General features: G+C 48.9%; 1 protein-coding gene across 6 annotated transcripts in view; it reads left to right on the plus strand.

The window, feature by feature from the left end:
• Positions 1 to 21,377, plus strand: part of LOC114878163 (protein bric-a-brac 1-like) — a 124,860-nt gene that overhangs the window by 40,518 nt on the left and 62,965 nt on the right. The window contains exon 2 of one of the 6 annotated variants that reach the window (XM_029191644.2): positions 1,428 to 2,048. The exons of the other annotated variants lie outside the window; for them this stretch is intronic. Coding sequence (XP_029047477.1) covers positions 1,428 to 1,508 — 81 coding nt within the window. The 3' untranslated portion in view covers positions 1,509 to 2,048. Of the gene's footprint in view, positions 1 to 1,427; positions 2,049 to 21,377 lie in introns of those variants that run through there. 6 annotated transcript variants of the gene reach the window in all.

A 21,377-nucleotide genomic window follows, 5' to 3' on the forward strand; every position in this document is an offset into this window, starting at 1 on the left:
CGACGACACAGGATAGCGAATCGCGGCTTCTCCTTTTCACCCTTTCTTCCATCGTCTTTCGAACAATCGTTGCAGTCTAATTTGCCTCGATTCGCGAAGATAACGTCCCCTCCTAGGAAAACTGTGCCTCGAAAGCTGAGCGAATAAAACAAAGAACAGGAAACGAAAATGCAAATACTTTTTCATCGAAGCGGTAAAGCAAATCGGTAGCGCGATCTGCCGCTAATCCGGGCATCGCAAAACGGTATCGGATTTTTGCGCCGTTTTGTGGCTCTGCTAAAAAAGGCGGAAAAATCGGCGCTTGGAAAAAAAAAAAAAAAAAAAAAAAAAATCGAGACATAGGCAAAGAGTCGCGCGAGGATTGGGAGTTGCTGCTGCTGCTGCTGCTACTGTCGCTGTTGTTGGATAGAGAGGGGCTCGATGGGAGGATGGAGATGAACGAAAAGCCGCGATCGGACGCGGCTACAAAAATTGCGTGTAGTTGCCGGGCGACAATAATTGAAACGGTGCGTAACACCGTCCGAATCCTCGAAACCCATTTTATATTTTAATCGCACTTCGATAGGCTCGTCGCGACCCTATCCTACTTTTCCCCCCTGCCGCGTCGCGCGTCGCGTCGTCGCGATCGTCCTCTCGTCCAACGGAATTTTTGTCAAATTTCGTTTCGTTCCGACCTTTTCCCGGTATTTTTCGTCGGTTCGCTGGATTTTCCTGAAAAGCGATATCGAAACGCGTCCCCTGAAAGAACGCGGATGATCTGTTCGAATGGATCAACGACAATCGCGTAAACGGAGCTCACGGAGATGCGACCCGTACGAATTCGCGTTTACGAGCACGATGTTCAATTTAATTTGAACCGGTAGGCGATCTTCGAGGTCGGTGGTTATAAATAAACGCTGGGCGCCAAGGATCTGCCGGTAATTTATGGTTCGTTCGACGTCGGTTTTTCACAGTTTAATCGCTGTTACACACCGTTCGTTGAATTTCAAACGATCTCAAAGCTCTTCTTCTTTTTCTAAGTAAGTAACTTTGTCCCGCGCGAAGAATCGACAACTCGGTCGGTAGATATATCGTTTATCGTCCGCTACGAGCAGCGAGAAAAGTCAGCGGAAGAAAAGAGAAGTTTGATATTAGAGAATATGTTTGTAAGGGTAGGCTGAATGAAAGAGCAACGCTGTTGCACCGCGGTAGTTGAGAAATCCGGCACGGGGAACACGTAATTGCATTAATACATATTTACGCTCGTTCGCGTTTCACCGTAATTTATTATTTCTGCGCAACATTATAGGCGCGTGTTCGCGTCGAGGTCGAGAGCGGGTTACCGAGCGCGTAGGCGAAACCATCGACGAACAACACGGTTACGTGGTCGCAACTATGCTCGTTAATCGATAATCGTTTTGATCGATGTCTTCGTCTTTTTGTTGCAGGTGAGTAGCAGACAATGGAATGCCAACTTAGACCAGGTGTCGGATCGTAGCCACGCTAATAAACCGTCTCCGACTAGATAAAGTAAAGCGGAAGTCGATCGTACGAATTGCGAGTAGCTACATTTATTATACGATGAGAAAAGAGAGGAAAGGAGCGAGAGAAACGAAGGTGGAAGAAGTTTACGGATGGCGAATTAAAATTGCTCGTAATCGCGAAGATTTAACGACAAAAGTAGGGCGGAGGGGTAGCGGTAGCAGGGTTATTTACGATTTTTAATATGCGGAGAATCGCAGCCCGGCCGCCTATCCGCTCGTCCGTCCGCCTCACTCGGCTATGAATAAACATTAAGTTCCTCGTTACTCCTTTTAATAACTTTTTATACTTCATATTTTATTAATGCAAGACATTCCGATCGGACCCGCTACGACGCGGCGGCGCGCGCGGCCAGTTGCGCAACGTGATTTGCGTTTCAATAACGCGCGTACCTACTTGCTGTACTAAGTCTTTTCTTCTTCTTTCTTTTCTTTGCTTCTCTCGAGTAACTTTTTCTTTGATTACGGGGAAAGAGGAACGGTTCGAAATCGAGCGGATTTTCGGATGTGGAAAAGGTTGACGAACAGACGCAAGGAGGGAAGAGGCAGGTGAGCGCGTACAGGAAGAGGGCAGAAGCGGCGTAACTGTATTGGCCCTGCACGGTGGCTGGATTTTAATCGAAGCGCAACGTATAAAGTTGCTGAAAATCAGATTATCCCTGCTCGTCCTGTTCCTCGTCCTCCTACGCTAGCCGCCTCGTTCTCCCTTCCCTCTTCGCGATTTCTGCTTTCCGGTTGGCCACGACTGCGAACCATTTTTTATTCGCCCAGTTTTTTATCTCGCGGATTTTTATTGATTCCTGCAAATCAAACGTTCTATCCGCCACGATCGAGCCAGTTCGAGCCGCGTTCGCGGCCTCTCGAACCGGCTCTCTTCGCCCAGCCCCGCAACCCCCTCGATAATCGAGAAAACCCATCGTCCGTCGATGCTTTTTCGCCACCGATTCCGAAACCCGAGTCCGTCGCGCCGCTACCGAATCTTCTTTCATAATTTCCTCCAAATTAGACATTGGCGAACCAACCGAGCAGAGCCGATTCTTGATTTCTTTACGCCGACGCGTACAGTTTCTCAGAAGCGTTCTAGCTATTCCACGAGTTAATGGAATGTCGCGTTGTTGCCGTCGCGACCTTCGCAACGATTCTTGTCCCGAGGCGAGTCTCTAGATATTCCGCCGAGAAACACTTTGCCAACGCTCTCCGATCGTTCGATGGGGAAAAACTTTCGACAGACGAGACACGATGGAAAATCGTTGGAAAACTCGTTGAACCGTTTTCACCGTGGTTCGCTTTCTTCCTGGCAAGTCGAAACGATTCCGATTCTTTGCCTCCTTTCCTCAGCCTCGATGTTTGATCTTCTATCGACGGTAATAGCGTTTTTCTTCCATTAACGCCTTCTAAAGCAGTGTTTCTCATAGTTTGTTCGAAAATGCCGTGAGAAATCGAGAAATAGGGTGGGCGTTGGTCCAGGGGCAAGGGGGCAATTAGTCCCTCGTCGAAAATCCACGAGGCAATAATTTCGCGCAACTAAGCGGTCGATGGGCAGGAGGGAAGCAGAGGAGAACGGGGCAACGTCGTGCATGAACGTTACAGTATTATTTTTAATAACGACTGCTGAGAAGTGGGGGACCCGTTTGCCATTACGTTACGCGGTAAATAATAAACGTTTATAAGGCCTTGAAAGTTATTATACAATATATACGTTCGTATACGCCCGATGCCATTACTAGTATCGTATATTATTAATGCAGCGGCGCTCAACCAACCCACCGTCGACGTCGTCTCCGTCGTTAGACGCGCTCGTCCGCTCTTAGCTTCGATTCTCGCTATGGCTTTTTCATCATATTTCCTTCTCGAACCAATACATACGATGTTGCGACAAAATTTCACTACATTTTACTATGTATTCCTCTCTTTAATATTGTAACGTTAGTATAGAGTGATAGCGACTATTCCGACGAGAAATTTCGGAGCACGAAATTCGTCGCACACCAGGAATCGCGTATGATCAACGACGCGGACTTAGAAACGGAAAATATCCGTCAAGGTAACTCGGCCGTGAAACAACACCCGCCAACTGACTCTACCCGCTTCCGATGTAATTATCATACACGCGTACGGATAATGAAACGTTGAAGGATGTAATTGAGGCGGACCGCGATCTCTACTCGAATTCTTTTTCGTTGGTCGTCGTAATTCGAGAGACCCCGAAGAAAAGCAAGATGTCCTGTATCGGCCTGTAGAGAATAACGAGCGGACAGTAAGTTTCGGTAGAGTCGCGACAGGCTAATTGCGCAGTTATTTCGTTAAGATAAGAGTTCGCGTTTCATGGTCGCTCCACGCTACATGGAGATTAGGCGAATTATTATATTTTACGTGTACTATCGTACCGAGACGATAGCGCAACCAAAGTTTCGTATCAATATTTATTGTAAACGATAAGATTAAAAGGAATTTGTTAATGCGCCGCTCGTATTTATATTGTTACGTCAGGCGGCAGCTCGAGCCAACCGTACACCAAGCCATGCCTCTTTCTATCGAATAAAATAAAGCGGTTCTCATTTTATCATCGCGAAAATAGACAAGCAGCATGTACGCGAATCGAGTATCGAGTTAAATGAAAGATTGCCCGTGGACGAGATCGGAGCATCGTCTTAACGTGGATAATTTTCCACAGGAAACGAGGTGAAAGGGGTTGGAAGACGGTTGTCGGGTAGTTTTGCCGCCTTAAAAAGAATGTCGGTCCTAGGCGGTAACGAGGCGCTTATCGATCGATAATAATTTAATGACAGTTATTCTCGAACAGACTGTTATTTCTCTGGAGGCACGGGCCGGCTAAAATATATTTTTGTATCGTTCTAGTCGGCGACTGGAAAGTCGATTCGTCACGACCTCCGCGTAGAAAATATGCTACTTCATTCTCAACGGAGAAACACAGAGGGAAGGAGAGATCCGCTCCGCGGGAGCGGTTGTGCGCTCGCGACACACAGAGGCAAATACGAACAAGAGAGTCAAGGGAGATTGGGGCGAAAGAGACGAGGGGGGTACACCTACGTACGTCTTCTCTTACGTTCGTGTGTGCGTACGCGCGCTGGTACTTATATATAGAATTAAATATACGATACATTATTCATTTTAAGTTCTTTCTCCTTGCTTGTCCGGAGAACGTACGTATTACCCGCACACTACGCGATCGCGCACACAAACGTACCCTCACTCCCTCTTTCTCTCTTCTTCGTTCTTCGTTCCGTGCCCTCTTTCCTTGTCCCCCGCGAAACCGTCCACGGACGCGGTTATACGTACGCTTCTACGTATATTGTATATGTATACACGCTTAGGACGCGTACCGTCGAAACTTACGATCGCGAGCGCGCGGTTATAACTTTTTATTTTAAAGAAGGCAGCGTCTCATTTGCAATTCTATGCAGCACGTCGATACGCCTGATTTATCGTTACTATACTTATAGCGAGTCTGCGAGCTTCTGCTACAATTTATATCGCGAATACGCGACAACTTTGGAAAGATATCCGCCGATCGGAGGACGATTTCGTCCGGGTCTTCTATTTACAAAGAAATTACTAGGATGACGATGCGTATTTCGTTAGTCAACCGCGACGATTGGCAATTAAGAAAAACGAGACGCTTGGATGGAACCGCGTTCGATCCAGGGAACACGGAAGACGAATGACGTATGACGTTACCAGTTACGGGTCAATGATCGAAATTAAAAGCGGTAAGCGTTCACGGCGATACGATAATTACGTTGTAACACGACGATAAGGATGATTGCGCGCGCGTTGACGTTAAACGAGTTGTGCGCGCGTGCCGTTGCTCCGAAACGAGAAAATCCGGTCGAAAAGGTGGACGGACCAGTCGTCGCGGCGAGAAGAAGCTCTCTCGCTTGTCGTCGATAAATCGAGCCGGATCGATCGTTCGGAAAGATCAGATTATCGTGCGGAGGCGTGAAATTTGCAGCGGCTTCTCGACGGGGGGGCGGAAGGTATGTCCAGATAAGATTCGATTCGAGGCGAAACACGCGTGGCGAATGATGTATTTAGCGTGGAAATAAATTCGACCTTGATCGACGGTTCGCGGATCGGGGGTACGCTAACTCGTAAGAGAAGTAGATCGTAAAAAAAACGTCGGCAATAAAAATGGTAATGCACCGGGCAATACGCGCATAATACCAGCTATTATCCACGCGCGTCTTCCTTTATTATCTTCTTTATACTCGATACAGTACGGATCGTAAAGATCGCGATAGTAAAAAGTATTATTTTGTACCGTATAGGCCGGTGGACGAACTAGTGGCTCTTTTTTTCTTTCACTCCCTCTCTTTCTCTGCGCGAGGGGAAGAAAACTGTTACGAGAAAAGATCGATAGAGAATCGTGTTAACGAAAGCGTTTTTAATTAGCAAGTTCCGTTTACGAGGAAGACAGGAGATTGCGAGAATTGATAGGTAAAAAGGTGAGAAATTATTGCGAAAAGCATACGAGTGGAAGAAGAAGCGTCGAATAGCGCCTAACCCGTCCCGTTCGACGCGAGTGAGCACCATTGTTCGACTTATCGGCCTCCACCACGTGCTTTACATAATGGTAGTGTCGAAAATGCGGTTTAACGATATCTAAACACGAGTACTCGGCCGTTTTAACTGGAAACGCACGGCACGGCACGGCGGCAGGGGGTGGCCCTGTTGCGCGACAGAGAACAGGCCAAGCGCTCGTTGTGTTTTCCACCGGCAAAATCCCCTTTGGTAGGGAATATTCTGAACTGGATACCCTGTGCTCCCTCGCGCTCTTGCGCGCTCACTTTATCGCGTACGCGTGTGCAGGCCATCGAAAAGAGAGAAAGAGAGGAGTGAACGGGGATGAGATGGCGCGGGAATGGGAACGCATTTGCTGTGATGCGCTGCGAGAAGCAGATATCGGTTTACATCCGAACAATTACTGCCTTTTATCGGCCCCAAAACGTTATGCTAATTGGTACGATATTTCGCGGGACACTCGATGAGAAACGATTCTTACGACTCCCGGTTTCGTTTTTCAATTCCCTTACAACCGCTTCGCTTCGCTTCGTCTTTCGAAATATAATAAATACCAATTTCATTTTAAAGCAAAGTATCGCAGAAAATTAAAAGTGTCACCAAAATCGAAGTCGTTCGATCCGAAGGAGGAGTCGGAAATCGAGGTCGATGGAAATTGCAGAACCGTTCCTCGGTGACATCGGACGGCGTCGTAAGACGAAGATAAATATTTTTGTAATCGTTAATTGTATTTGACGCGTCGGTGAACGATGGAAATTGTTCGTCGGTCTGTTCCATTTGCGTATCATTAAAGTGGCGGAGTAACAATAATATCGGTACACGTGCATAAACATTCGTATAATAATTATTCTATTTAACGTGGTATCGTTTTGCGCTTCGGCTCGTATTTTTACGACGATCCGAACGAGGCGACCGTAAAGTCGTCGCGACAACGCCACCGGATAGCTGCGTTTACGACTCATTAAATAACTACATTGTACAACACGTGTGTGTATATATATATATTATATAAATATTCATACGATCGCGATACCCGATAACAGCCAGACGTAGCGGAGTTCCGGTTTTCTCCAACGATCGAACCAAACACGGTCCAACTATCGAGCCACCGTGTACAACGACGATTAGCCGCGTTAGAAATATTCGTCGAGCTATTATCGCATTACGCGTAATTGGACGCGAAGAGACAAGGAGAGAGAAGAGCGCAAACGTTATCGTTCGAAGCACCTTACTTGCAATTACGATAGGTAGTCAGGCTCCTTACGTGCCGTAACGTAACGTAACGTAACGTAATATCGAGGCGCATGTAACAGGAATATTCGCGACTTGCGTAAACTCGGCTTACATCTGTATAGTTACTTGCGCTAGTTGTCCGTCAATTAGCCGGCCCGGTTAATCTACTTTCTCGGAATCGTGTCAACGCTATTCAATACTCGTACAAGTATTTTCTTATTCAATTTACAGTGGGTTAGTGGTACAAGTAAAGCCGGCTTTATTAGAAGGCAATGCGTGCGTAACCGAGCGTGTTCCAATATCTGAACAAAGAGCTGCTAAGTGTAAGTGGAGCTATCGTTCTGTCAAGATCTTTTCGCCGTCGCGTTTCGATGAAAGATACGAAACGTCTTACTTGCCAACGCCGTGTTCCGCATGGTTTGTCCTATTACTCGGCATAAGGTAGTTGCGAGTGTGGAAAAGCGTAGAGAAGAAGTAGAGGAAAAAGAAGAAGAAGCTCCGATTGTCGACGGCGCCGTCCAAGTTTGGCCGGGAACGATTATTCGTTGACGACAAAAGAAATCGGCCAAGCCAGACGGTAATAGCTACGATTATCATATTCGATGAAATATCGTTGGTGGGCGGACGTACGCGTCGCTACAAATTGCGGGGACAAAACTAGTTTGTCGCCTCGTACGTCCTCGCCGAGCAATTTACGAATCGGAAATTGCCGAAAATAGGCAAACCGTTGCGCGATCGTCGCTGTTTTCCGCCGTCAAATTCGACAGCTTTTCGCATTCTCGGTTTCGATGCTTCTCCATCGTAAAACCCTTTCGATTAGTCAACGATTAACGTGGACGCTCGGTCAAGGCACCGCACCATCGAAGAAACGTTAAAGGGAGAAAAAAAAGCGATCTCTGGAGATCAAGAAACCTCGTGTAAACGTTTCGTAATCGATCGATGCCCGACGCACCAGGCGGACGTCTAAATTACACTCGCCTGTTGGGACGATCGAAAGATAATTATCCATAATTTTACATTTCGATCGAAATATCGTGTTACGGTTGCGAGTTGGATGGTCCGTCGTTACAGGAAAGATCGATATCGTGGATCCTTTCGGGAAATTACGTAAGTAACCTCGTCGATTGAACTCGTCTCGTAGCTATTCTAATTGCGCGGCTTCTTTTTCAACGAGTTTGCGAGTCACGTTTGCTTTACGAATAATCGATGAGCATAGTTTATCGTAAGACAACGTCAATGTTCACGTAATTCGTGACGATCCTTGATACGATTCGCGATTTAACCGGCTACATGGATCACAAATAAGGCTAACGCAACGCGTTTAATTTATTCTGTATCGATCGTTGGGAGGACAGATTCGTCGTACCTAAAGGATATGACAAAAATTGTTGGATCGTTTCGTATAGAGTATCCGATGAAACGTTCTTAAAAAATGTTCCTTCTGCCGCATGAAAACGTATTTTTCGCGTTCGTGGCACTTTCGAATGCGTTTAGCCGACGGCGAACCACCAGATTCGCGGTTGAAGAGATCGACGGCTAAAATCCCCTTGGACAATTGGCGAAACAAAAAATTTCCACGTTGTACGAGACTTCCGGCTGACAGATCCTCTTCGAAGACTAGCAGAGTTGCACGCGGGGCTGTCGATTCGCTAAATTTAATCGGGAATTCGTATCGGAACGATCCACCGCACCGGTCCACGGTCGCTCAGGTGATTCGGTTGTCTCGATTTCAAGGCTGACGTAGAATAGTCAGCCGTGGAAAAGTCAATTTGTAATGCAACGGCCACCGGTCCGAACTTAATCCACGAGCGCGCAAAAGTAATTCCGGAGGGCAGACCGTTCGGCTACGAACGGCTGCGAGTCGTTGGAAATATCGTTCGAATTTCTAAACTGTCTATCGCGAGTTTCCCTCTTCCCTGTTTCCGCGGAATAATAATAATAACAATAGTAATAATGATAAAAATAATAATAATGATAATAATAATATAAATAACAGTAATAGCGGTAGCAATAATAACGGCAATAATAACGCTCGTAATAATAGCAATAATAATAACAATAACAGTAATAACGACAGAGCGTTATTACGCGTAATAATTTTCAACGGCGTAATCGTTAAGACAGGACGTCCCAGGGTAACTGCGCCTATAATCGTTATCGTTACGGTTTACGCCGCTTTCTCTATGTTCCCTTCGTTCTTTCTTCTCCTCCGCGTCTCCTCCCTCTTCCCTTCTTCCCTCTTCCGACCTTTTTCTTGCTATCCTTGTTCGTTATTTCTATTATGGTAAAACTTTATTTCCTAAGGTTCCTCGAATTTTCCCGTAAGAAGGGAAATTAATCTAATTGTTAAGCGATCTAGGCCGATGGCGAATACACCCCTTCTCGGAGAAGCAATCGTATCGCGAAAACCCTAGTCGAGCGCGAAGTAGGCATTTTGTTTGGCCGTACTTTCAGAGGCGAGAAGACGCTTTCTGGGAAAAAGGGTTGGAAGGATGGAGGAATCGGTTGGTAGTGGTGGCACACATACTCGAAATAGAGCATTAGTTTCAACGATTATTAGAGTTAGTCCTAGCCGAATGAGTTTCATAAATGCCTCGGGAAAACTCTGGGCGTATACTTGTATTTATACGAGCGGTTGGGCGGAGGGCGAGGAGAGGACGAACGAAGAGGTCGTAGGAGCGTGAGGATTGGAAGAGAAAGAGAAGGACGGCATTCGCGGAGCCAAAGTATCCGTCGTTCCGCTTCGTCCCCAGGGGTTGGGGACGCACGGGCTCGCGCGAGTACGCTCCTTCTCTCTTCACCCCCTTTCACCTCCTCGCCGTTTCCCGTTCCTTTCCGTACTCTCCGCTCGCCTCCTATTATTATTATTTTTTATCACAATATTTGCTTTTCCCACATTCTGTTTTATGTTAATGGTCGCTGCCTGCCTCCCTCCACTCGCCCCGTCCTCGCTCCTTTTTCTCGCTGCTTCCCGCTTCGTATGCATGGCCTCGGGGAACTTTTAGCATTTTGTCTCGAATTTAAAAAGTTTTTCCGTCGCTCCCGTCCTTGCCCTCTCCCCCGTTTTCCTCCTTCTCTCTCTCTCTCTCTGTTTCTCTTTTCTCGGTTCTGCTGTTTCTGTAAAGCAGGCCCCCTCGTCGCACCGCGATTCTCTGGTTCCTCGTCACCTACTCCCTTCGTTTCTCTCCATCGTTCCTTTCGAAACATCTTTGCTCCCGTCTCTCGCTCGATTCGTCTTCGCGATCGCGGTTCGCGGGGGCGTCGCGTTTCGAGTATTTATTATTTACCACGGATCCTCGAAGATCGATGGCTGACAGAATAGGTATGACGAGAGAAGAAGGGAAACCGTATCCTCCGAGTTGGCTACGGGAGTAAAGTTTCGCGATACAGATTCGACGCGGAATCGATCTGTTCCGCGACGAGGACGAGGACGACGGGGGCTGTGTTCTCGTGGTTCGCGAGACGATAGGAAGAAAAGGGGGTACGCACGGTTGGCGAACGTTGCCGTCGAAGCAAGGAAACGTAGGCAAGAGCGTAGTTTCTTCAGCCCGAAATCCATAAGTTGAGAAATTTTTCGCAGAGTGGAAAACTTTCGAATAATACAGCGTTCGGTCCCCACATCCGTGCTTCGCCGCGAAGTTTTGTAATATATTACGCGTTTCTCTGGCTCGTCCTGGGCTTTAACGGCGCTGCACACGGTCCGGGAACAAATTGGAATTTTTACGTCTGAAACTCGGTCGTCACTCTTTGTACTTCTTTCTTCTTCTTCCTCTTCCTTCGACCAGGATTCGGTTCGTCATTGCCGTTTTTCGAGCTCACCCGCAGCTTACGGTTCCTATAGTGAAACGTTTAACACCGGTGATTTGAGAAATTTTGGGTAGATTAGACGAAACGTCGCGATCTTTTCGAGCAAGAGCGGTGAGCAAAAGTTTCGTTCCCGTTTCGTTCGGTCGCAACAGAATTATTTTGCCGTCGACGAATCTCTTGGAAACGAACAGAGGGAGAGAATCGGTTTCGCGGCGAGTAGAAATGGCCGTTTTATCGGCTCGAAATCGATCGATTCGCGCACCGTAGTCTCGCGCAAAATATTAAAAAAAAAAAAAAAAAAAAAAAAAAAAAGGGGAGAAAAAAAAAGAGAGAAAAAAAAGGAGATAAAGGGAGAGGGAGAGCGGGAGTAGAATAGAATTCCTCGTATCCCGCTCCATAACTTTTGATGAGTTTCAGCGAGTCGAAACCGTGGCGAGATGTGGATATAATTTTATCCAGTTTTTTATTGCGGACATGTTGAACTGGTAAGGGCTTCGATAGCGGCAGCTGAATCGGAAATATTGCCCATAAATATCGGAGATACCCAACCAGCCACGTGTAACTTCACGCACGTGCAGCCTGGTCGCGTACGTACGCGCGATTCTCGGCTGTGTTGTATCTCGCGGATTCGTATAGCGCGCGAGCATCGCGCAACACACGCGAATTGCCTCTTCCTCTGCCTCTGCCTCTTTGCCACCCCCTCGCCACCCGCCTCCTATCTGCCGTGTACCTGCAGATAGCCGATTCGTATCGTCAATCCTGGCTATCCTATATATACGCACACCTATACCCTCTACCCTTCACAGGGTGGTATAGGGCCTACGTCCCTGCCGCGTCCCGTATCTATTCCGCGACGGCTCTATCGCGAAATGGATTTTTTTTCAAAATCGTGAAAGCGCTTCCGCCCTGCCCCTTCATCGCCCACCCTTCCTCCCTCCTTTTCCATCCCCTCGCACCGTTTGCCTCTGCTAGCCGCGCCTCGCATACCAGGCTGGCAACCGCGGTTACGCTGGAAAAAATGTTTCGAATTCCTCGAATCGCCGCGATTAGTTTCCGTCTCGATTGTTCCGACCGCTTCGACCGCTTTCGACCGTTCGACCGAATATCCTATCCGAAAGCTCCTTTGCCGATTCGATCGCGAGAAAAATCAGGAACGCGTCCGTTTATATATTTCGACGGGTCCTCCCCGCGTCGCATCGCGTCGTTCGAAGCGTGCGAAACGAGTCTCGGCACGGTCGAAGCGCGACAAAAGGCGAAGAGTGGCTCTTTCATTGGCCGTGGTAGAAAGCGCGAAATAAAAAAGGAGCGTCGCGAACGAAGTGGCTGGATCGGGGGTTGGCAGAGGATGCTGTAGAGGTGGAGGGAGGATAGGAATAAAGGAGGCTTCGCATTATTTTAAACGCGGACCTCCGACTCTCCCATCCTCCCTGCCTGCCTGCCTACCTCTCTTCCTCCCTTTTCTCTTTCCGTTGCCGCTTTGCCAGCGGTTTTCGGCCGGGAAAGGTTTTCCCCGGATAGGCGCGCACCAGAACAAATCGCTGAGAACCGACGCGTTCGCAGAAACAAAAAGAAGAAAAAAAAAAGAGGAAATAAAAGGAAAAAGAATAAAGAGAGGAAAAAAGGCCGTAGAAAATTCGCGGCATCGCGGAGATAGATAGGCCCGGAAAACGGTTCCCGCTTTCCGAGACGCTTTTCAACGACACCAGCGTTGTTCCCGAGGCGCGATCGTGATCGCTTGATACCTCGATTGCCCGTGTTTCTTTCGTTCCTCGTTCAAACGTATCAGGCAAATAAACCGATCGTGAAATTATTCTCTTCCAAAATTGATACAAATGATCGAGGAAGCGTAAACTCCGTGAATCGAATAGCCGAAGAATACCTTGGAGAGGGAAATGTAGAGGGAAACGATCGCGATGCTTTCTTCTCGATAAACTCACCGCTACGATCAAGTATCAATCCCGTTTCGTGCTCGAACAGGTTGCCGGGATAATCGTGCGAAAAGGTGGCGGTAAATGGGTGGCGAAGTAACGCGATCCAAAGATTCCGACTCGTCCGTTGGATGCTTCGATGCTCCAGGCTGTGCAATGCTACGATGGTTCGCGCGACGCCATTCTCGGAATCTTTCGGGCCAATGCCTCGAACGCGTTTAGCATCCACTCGATGCTTCCTCCTCTCGGATGCTAAGTACGCCCTCGGATATGAACGTGATTAATTACCAGCAAATAGGAGCCGACGTAGATTGATATATCGAGCGTTCTTGCAGCTTTCCCGTCGATTTACGGTCGCATCTATGGGTTATGACAATAGGGACAGAAGAGGGAGCGTGGTGGGTGGAAGGGTAAGAGGAGCGAGGGGTTGGTATACGCCGTACGCGGTTGTCGTCGAAGCGCGTCGACCCGTCCTCGATAGGCCCAACAGAGAGAAAGCGGATGAATAGATAGCTGGATAGATAGACGTACGACTGGACGGTTGGAGAAAGAGGAGAGATACATGGTATCGATGGAAAAAAAAAGGCGGGTCTTGTTCGTGAAAAATGACAGATCGTGAAAAAACTTTGGCAAGAAATTACGAACGTTTCGGAATCGTTGGAACGTTAGCCCGATATTTGGGATCGCGATAAAGCATCGAACAGCGTTCGGTTACCGCTTTCGCGACGAACGACCGTGAAAAAGAAACGAAATGGAACGGTACGAGGATAATGACTATTCCCTGACTCCCTTTGCAGCTTTCCCGATCGGGATCGATGGCGAAGGAAACGAGGTACGAGCGGCGCGTCTAGAAATTCCCGAACGACGTAGTTGGAATAATAATTAGTCAATTAATTAACGTACACATAATTATCAAGGAAGACGCGGAAAGCGTAGGTGGGGAAGGGAGGTTGCAAGTGCCAGCTGTCGCTTCGTCGGCAGCGTAACTACCATCCACGCCTCGTTCGGTTTCGCCTTCGATCAGGAATTATTCAGGAAACTAATTGTGCGTGAAGTCTGCCAACGCGACCCTCTGCCTCTGTTTTCCGCCCCTCTCTTCCTTCTCTCATCTCCCATCGCCCTACCCTATATCCTCCCCCTTAACCCTTCCGCACCTCTACTCGATTTCTCAGTAGGTTTTACTCTTTTTCCCCGATACGAATACTTTTCTCTCTCCCTCTGTCCGTTTCTCTTTTCAGTCTGCTCTCTCGACTCGACCCGACGCAACTCGATTTCAGTCGAGTCGAGTCACTTTACCGCCCGCGTAATACTTCCGCGGTCTTCTATTCTCCGTAACCACCTACGCCCGGTCTCCCTCTCTTCGCTCTTTTTTGCAATATCGTGCTTCTCCAGGCCGGTGAGAATATAAAAAAATATTCAACGTTCGATCCATTAATATTGACCCCGGAGCTTTTAGATCGTTCTCGACAAAACTGTGGAGCAACGAGACGAAGCGACGCGACGCGACGCGACGCGACGCGGCACGGGGTGGATAAAGTATGCGGTGCGCCCGGAACACCAAATCGACGAGCTTGTGTCGTACGAATCGTATCTGTATGCGGGCGAATCGGGGCCGTGCTCTAGTAATAACTGCACTCATCTATTTATATTAATTATCGGCGATTAGCAATACCAATTAATCGCATTATCGTGGTAGCGCGCGCGGTCGGCGGGGACGAGTAGAAGCAAAGAGCGAGCTCGGACGAACAGGACGTGGGTATGGTCGGATGAAGTAGCATGGTTGTTGTTGGCATAGTCGTTGCTGTCTATTGCCTCGTTGTCGGCGTTCCCTGTGTTGCCTATGCCGTTGCCTATGCCGTTAGTGGAAAGAGGGTGGTACGGAGGGCAACTCTCTAGAGCGGGGGTGGGATCGTGCCACCGCGGCACCAGCGACGAGTCGCTCCGCCTCGTGAGTAATTTACTGTTATTGGTCGAATTATGCCACGGTCGAATGCATATTTATGCGGTTAATTATAATTTATGATAAAGCTACGTCGTGAACGACGAGTCTGCCTGACGTAGCGATCCTTCGCTACGACGGATCGATCGAAACACCGAGTAAATGTTCATCGTTTTCTTCCGTTTGCTTGTTCCTAAGGAAAATAAAAGCGAAAAACCAGGGATATCCTCTTTACCGTTTCTTCTCGCGTCAGTGGTAATTAACCGTGACGCCTTTTCAATTCGGGGGGACGACGGGTGGGTTGTCGAACGAGAGCGTCGCGCCACGATCTCGAGTGCGGCAAGAGGGTTGATAGAGGGTGCGCGTGTAACGACTTAGGTGTAACACGAAAACATAGTATAAATCCGTACGAGTGGGAGGCGGTGTCGCGTGCTCGTAACGTAGAAGGAGTAGAGCGGACGTTAGGGATGCAAGAGTAACGGAAGAGGGGCCACAAAAAGCAACAGCTCGGGTTGCCGCATAATGGGGTTTTCATATTTTCGCCGGTGAATGGCATCGCGCATCGGTGAGTCGCGTAAATGGGAAGCCGCGCTACCAGCTTTCGCGTAGAATGCAGTCGCAGCAGCAACTGCAATCGCGAATACAACGGCGGCATCGACAACGAGGATGTCGACGGCGTCGCGGCTACCACGACGACGACGACTACGACGACGACGACGAAGTCGGCGATGAGCTTGACTAGCTCCGCCTGCCCGACAAATTAATAACTCGCGCGAACGGCCGCCGCGCAAACTCAACGGATCCTCTTCAACCGGCTCTCGTCGTTTTTCTATTTTAATCGACTCCGTTTCCGCGGGGAGAACTGCTTCTATCGCGTCGCACGAATTTACCGCCTTTTCACGCTCGTTATTATATTATCGTGCTCGATTATGACGGCAAGGAAACGCCGTAACCGGGAAAATTAATGCTTATAGAATGAAAGAAACGCGTTCGCTCGTCGCGTCGCTTTTGAAAGGTAAACACGCGTTAACGTTGCTGCAAACAAAGAAAAAGCGATCGTGAAAAAGATCGTGGTGGCTGATTGCTCGAATCGCGGATCGTTTGGGCATCGAAGGTTGTTTCGGCAAGTTGGTGGGATAGGTCCGTAAGCTGGCATATCTTACGACCATCGCTTAATATCGGCTGGGCGGTGCACCGCGTGTCTCGGCAAGTACAAGCGATAAATCGTGCGTCGTACGAGGCTATTTACGCGAGAAGAGTTTCCACCCTTCGACCGGCTTCCTTTTCTACCCACCGCCTGTGTCTTCTTCCTCCCTTCTACCTTAACCCCTCGTCGTCGTCGTCGTCGTCGTCGTCGTCGTCGTCGTCGTCGTCGTCGTCGTCGTCGCGACTTTCACGAGCTTAACTTTCCCTATCGGTAAGTGCGAGCTAAAGCGATTTGCATTTATATTAAAATATTAATATAACGGGCCGACAAAGATCGCGTTGAAATAGAAAGCGAAGCAACCTGAGGGAGTTGGAGGTTTCTTTGCTCGCGTGTGGCCGCTTAAACGCGTTCGCCGAGAATAGAAGGATGCGAGAGCGCGGGAGTAGAACGGAAGAGCGTCGTTCTCGGCGAAGGAAGTCGGGCAGAAAAGGGAAAGGCAACGGGCTCCTGTATGCGAACGTGTGTGAACTTGTGGTGGTCGGTGTTTCGAGCGTTTCGACGCGGGACGGAAGCCGCGTGAAAAAGAGCGTACACGCGGTCGTATATCGTGCCGCGCGGACATTAATTCCGAAAGGAAGGTAAGCCGCGTACGTTGGTATATACGTTGGCGGCGGTTGCAAGTACCTTCCAGCTAATGTCACTTTGATTCTAGGTTGGGGCACCGAGCCCGCGGTGCTGGAGGGGCTTCGGCATGCCCGACCGCTCGCAGTAGTAGCCCGTAGTCAGCTTCTCGAGGCTCGTTCGAGCCTCCCATACATATTCATAAATAAGATACTCGCTTTTTCTCCTCTTCTTCTTCTTTGCCACCTTCCTCTTCCCTTGTTCCCGTTCCTCTTTTCTCTTTCGCCGCCGACTCGGCCCGGTTCCACCCGCTTCCACCCGCTTCCACCGCTCTTACTCTTCTTTTTTCTCTCGAACGATCGCTTTGCCACGGCAACGGAAAAAAGAGCAACTTTTCCCCTTCCGCGAGACGACGGGATATTTGCATGGAATCTCTGTTCTCCAGCCCGTTTGCCGCGTTCCAAGGGTCCGTGGAATTAAGACGCCGCTCCGCGCCGTTGACGAACGCCGCGCCTGTCTCCCGCTTTGCTGATAAACTTGCCAGCTTTCTTTCGCGTCGCGTTTTTTTCGCGCCAGATATCGGAACTTGCGGAGACGGCCGGCTCGTCCCTCTTTCGCGAGCGACGATTTATCGACGTAACCGAGTCGCGTTCCTCTTCGGAATTCTTTCAACGATGTTCGTACTCGATAACCAGAAGAAAGACCAGGATTGAGCAGGCCGCGCGGGGCCGAGTACAGCGATAATTTTAGTCTGAAAAGCATAGTAGAATCGCGTCCGGGATTCTGTATATGTTGGATACGGTTTTCTTCCATTTCCCACGAGACCGACCTTCGCGGTTCCTTCCACGTGTTCTCCGGCATCAGATAACAGTATCCTATTAATCTTGTTAATTATTAGACAAATTAACATTCCTAATTATCGTTCTCGCTTCCATTCTCTCGTGCTCGACGTTTATTGCCCGCGCTCGTTGGAGCCTCGTTAGTCGGTTCGGACAGCCGGAGCAATAATAATTATCGGACCGTCTCGCTTTTTTGCCACTGCCCCGGAACCTGAAACAGCAACGGTTGTTATCGCGCTTTTTACTTATTAAACCAACGCCAAGATTAACCAACTTTCCGAGATTCCGCCGATTTGTTGTTGATCGGAATCGACAAAGGAATCGAGGACGATACGTACGAAAGCTTTTTTTCATTCTATATTATTCGATCCCTTCCGCGTAACGCGCCGAGCTTAAATCTCCGGGTTTCCGCCCAGCGAGAGCTACTCGGTGTTAAACAAAAAAAAAGAGGGTTGGTCGATTTGAAGGGTGGTACGAGTTCAAAGCGCGAAAAGTTGACGCGGTCGCGGAAAACGTGCGTAGAAAGTTGGGAGAATGGCAACGAAACGAAACGAAACGAAACGAAGAGGGTGGTGGTGGTGGTGGCGTGGCGTGGCGCATTAATGCGTCGCGGTGCGCTGGCCCGTAGGCCTATGGGGTAGGTCGCGGAAGAGATAAATTTTCCAAAGACTTCTCATCCATTTGAATGCGAGGATCGCGCGCCGCGAGTAGAGCTTGGCTCTTCTTTGTGATGCTAACGACTAGCGTTACCTGCAAATATGCAACGAGCCCGCATATTTTCCACTTAATTGCATTTTCGTATTCGCCGACGTGCCAAGAAGCACCGGCGATTCTCGGTCCCTCCCTTCGAGCTGAACGTGTCAGAAGAGGGAGCACCATTCTCGCGTGGACGACAGTTTCGCGACTTACATATTTATTCCCGCGATCTCGTGCCGCGAGATCGGAAATTCAAAACCTGTCGCGACTCTAACGAACGAATCGTTTTTCCACTTTCTCCCTTTGGTCTCTCTCCCTCGTTAAACGCAAACCGATAATTCTTCTCTCTGATGTTTTCGAAACTCGCGATCCTGGTATCGTTTCGTATTGTAGGTTAACCTATCCTCCAAGGGCAAAAATTTCAAGTTGGTAAGAATGGTAAAGGGTTTCGTTACACGGGTTAAATTCAAGAAGAGAAGATAGACCGCGGAAAGTCGGTAATATGGTTTGGTCGATGATGGAGGGAGAAAGGAGAAACGAACGTCTAGCAGATAAAGCGCAAAGGGTCCCGGTCGCGTCTCGTCGAGGAGCAAAAGTGTTTCGAAGGCGGAACGCGTCAAGTATGAATCCTGAAAGGATACGAGTTTCATTTCCCGATTGCTCGGCGAAAGGTCGCGTTATTTCCGGACGTCGCGGAAACCGAACTTTAATTCGCAGCTTCTGGGTATAGAGGAGAGACTAGGTTGATGGTAACGCATTCGTTCGCGTTCTCCAGCGATTCCGCGCGTCTCTCCTAGGTCCGCCTCGTTCGTCTCGCCTCCTCTCCTTGCCAGTCCCGTCGGTCTCGCCGCAACGACGCCATCGCTCTTCTTCTTCGCACCCTCCTACCGCGACTAATTGACGCGGGGTTGGAAAATCAAGATGGCCGACCTATTACGCTTTCAATCTCGCGTCCCCCTGCGTTGTACCCCGGAGGCAGCATCCTCCCTAAAAATAAATATATTTCGCGCGCTTCAACGCTTCGTTCCGATTCTTCCGCCCTCTTTGCCGAATTTCGGCTTCCCTCCTCTCTTTCGAGCTCGATCGTTGGAGAACGGATCGTCGCGTTTGTCGAGGGCGGGGGCGAACGGTTCATCTTGCCCAGGGACACGTTTTGCCGGGCTCGTACACGATTCTAGGGCAACCATGGACTCGTTATTTCGACGCAAACCAATCGGTTACACCGAGCGGGCAACCGTCTCGGTCGGAAGGTATTACAAAGTCATGGGGCGCCATTGAAAATTCCATTTTGCGAAATTTGTTAGAGGCCCGCGTAAAAAATAAAATCACCGACCGTAGCTCCGCTGTAAAAAAGAGAACTCTTTCCTTTTTTTTTTTCGCTCATCTTCTCGGCTTCTCCTGTTCCGTTCGTTTATTTATTTTTGTAATTTTTTTTTTTTTTTTTCATAGGCAAAGCAGAGAACGATTCGCATGGGGTAGCGAAACGGAGGATAAAGGGAAACGAGAATCGAGTCGCGTAGTTTTATTTGCGAGCCTTAACGAAGAAACCTCGTTATCTTGGGGAAGCACGCTCGCTCATGATCGTGTCGTACGGATAAACGCGGCGGGCGGGGATGGCGACGATTAGGCAAGGGTGGAGGGTACGCGGGAAACGAACGAACGAACGCTTCGGAACGAAGCGGCAGGGATTTGACAATTTCTCGCCAATGACAAGCGGAGACGAGAAATTGCCGTGGAATCCGTTCTCGCCCCCTCCGGCAGTCACTTATTTCCTATTTACCACCCTTCGTCTCTGCTCCGTTGGCCCCCGTCGCCACCAACGACCCCTTCTTACGCGTCAATCGTCCCTCGATATCTTAACCTTTCTCGCGATCTATCCAAAATGGCGGCCTTAAGATGGCTGCCAAGCTTTCCTCGCTGGAGAACCTTTTCGAGGCGGATCGAATGTCGCTGCTTAATTATTTGACTAAAAAATTAAATTGTCGACCGGTGAAATGTGACAACGGCTTACAGCAATGTCGAGTCCGATTTGTTTGGGTTACGCGTCACGTTTCTCCGAGATTGGTCTACATAAGCCGTTCACGGTGTCGACCTTTTAAGCTCGTCTCGAAGAATTCTCGTCAAATTACCTAGAGTTTCTGTTTTCTTTCGTGCCTCTGATATCCCTTTCCGCTTTTCCGCCCGCTTCCTCGAAGCGGCGAGGCAGCCCTCATTGTGGGCGCTAACCTTTTTATCGTTTAACCGGTCCGCGTCCAGCCTTCTCACCCCTGCTCTCAGCCTTTCCCTCGTTCGCGCTTCTTTCCTCTTTTCCTCCCCCGTTTCTCTTGCTCGCTTCCTCCCTGCTAATATTATATTATCTCGTTTCTTCGTCGACCTTTATAATTTTTTCATCCGTTCGACTCGTTCCGACTCACCCTCGTCCACGGTTTCTCCGTCGTTCGGTCTCCGTCTTCTTTCTTCGTTCGCGGTCGATTTCTTCGGTCTTTTCTGTTTCGCCCCGGTGTCCTCGTCGCGGTTCCTCGAGCAGCCAAGAGTTTTCTCAATCAGCCCGTTACCGCGAAGTAATTCGCGGCGCTAACCTCGTTAACTCCGTGGTCGGGCACAACTTTCGAACCTTCGCGAATCTTGCTCTCCTTCCCTCTTTTTTTTTTCCTTCATTCTTTCTCTTTTCTCCCGCGATTCGAGACTTAAATCGTTCGGAAGAGCGAGCTTTTCCTTCGAAGCGGCCAGCCGAGGTACCGTTCCGGCAGATCCCGGGGAAAAAGACGCGTTCCCGAGCGATGGAAAAACTGGTCGAAGCTTAGTAGAAATCGATACGCGTTCGACAACAAATTATAATTTCTTGTCGTTCTCGAGCGGAAAAACAGAGTAACGCGATTGCGAGAAGAACGACAATTTTAGATTTTATTGCAGTGATTGGTAGGATCGGTCGAGTGCCGTATTTCCGCTACAACGTGCTCGATGGAAAAGGAAAGAAAGAAAGGAAGCGGAGCTCGTGCGACAAAGTCGCGTGTCGCCGAACGAGGAATTGCATCGGGTTTGTCGTTAATGTTACGTATTAGTCGAATCGGCATAAGAAACCGAATAATTGCGGCTTTATCGGTA

Source organism: Osmia bicornis, chromosome 5, assembly GCF_907164935.1.
Source record: "Osmia bicornis bicornis chromosome 5, iOsmBic2.1, whole genome shotgun sequence".
Taxonomy (NCBI): Eukaryota; Metazoa; Arthropoda; class Insecta; order Hymenoptera; family Megachilidae; genus Osmia; species Osmia bicornis.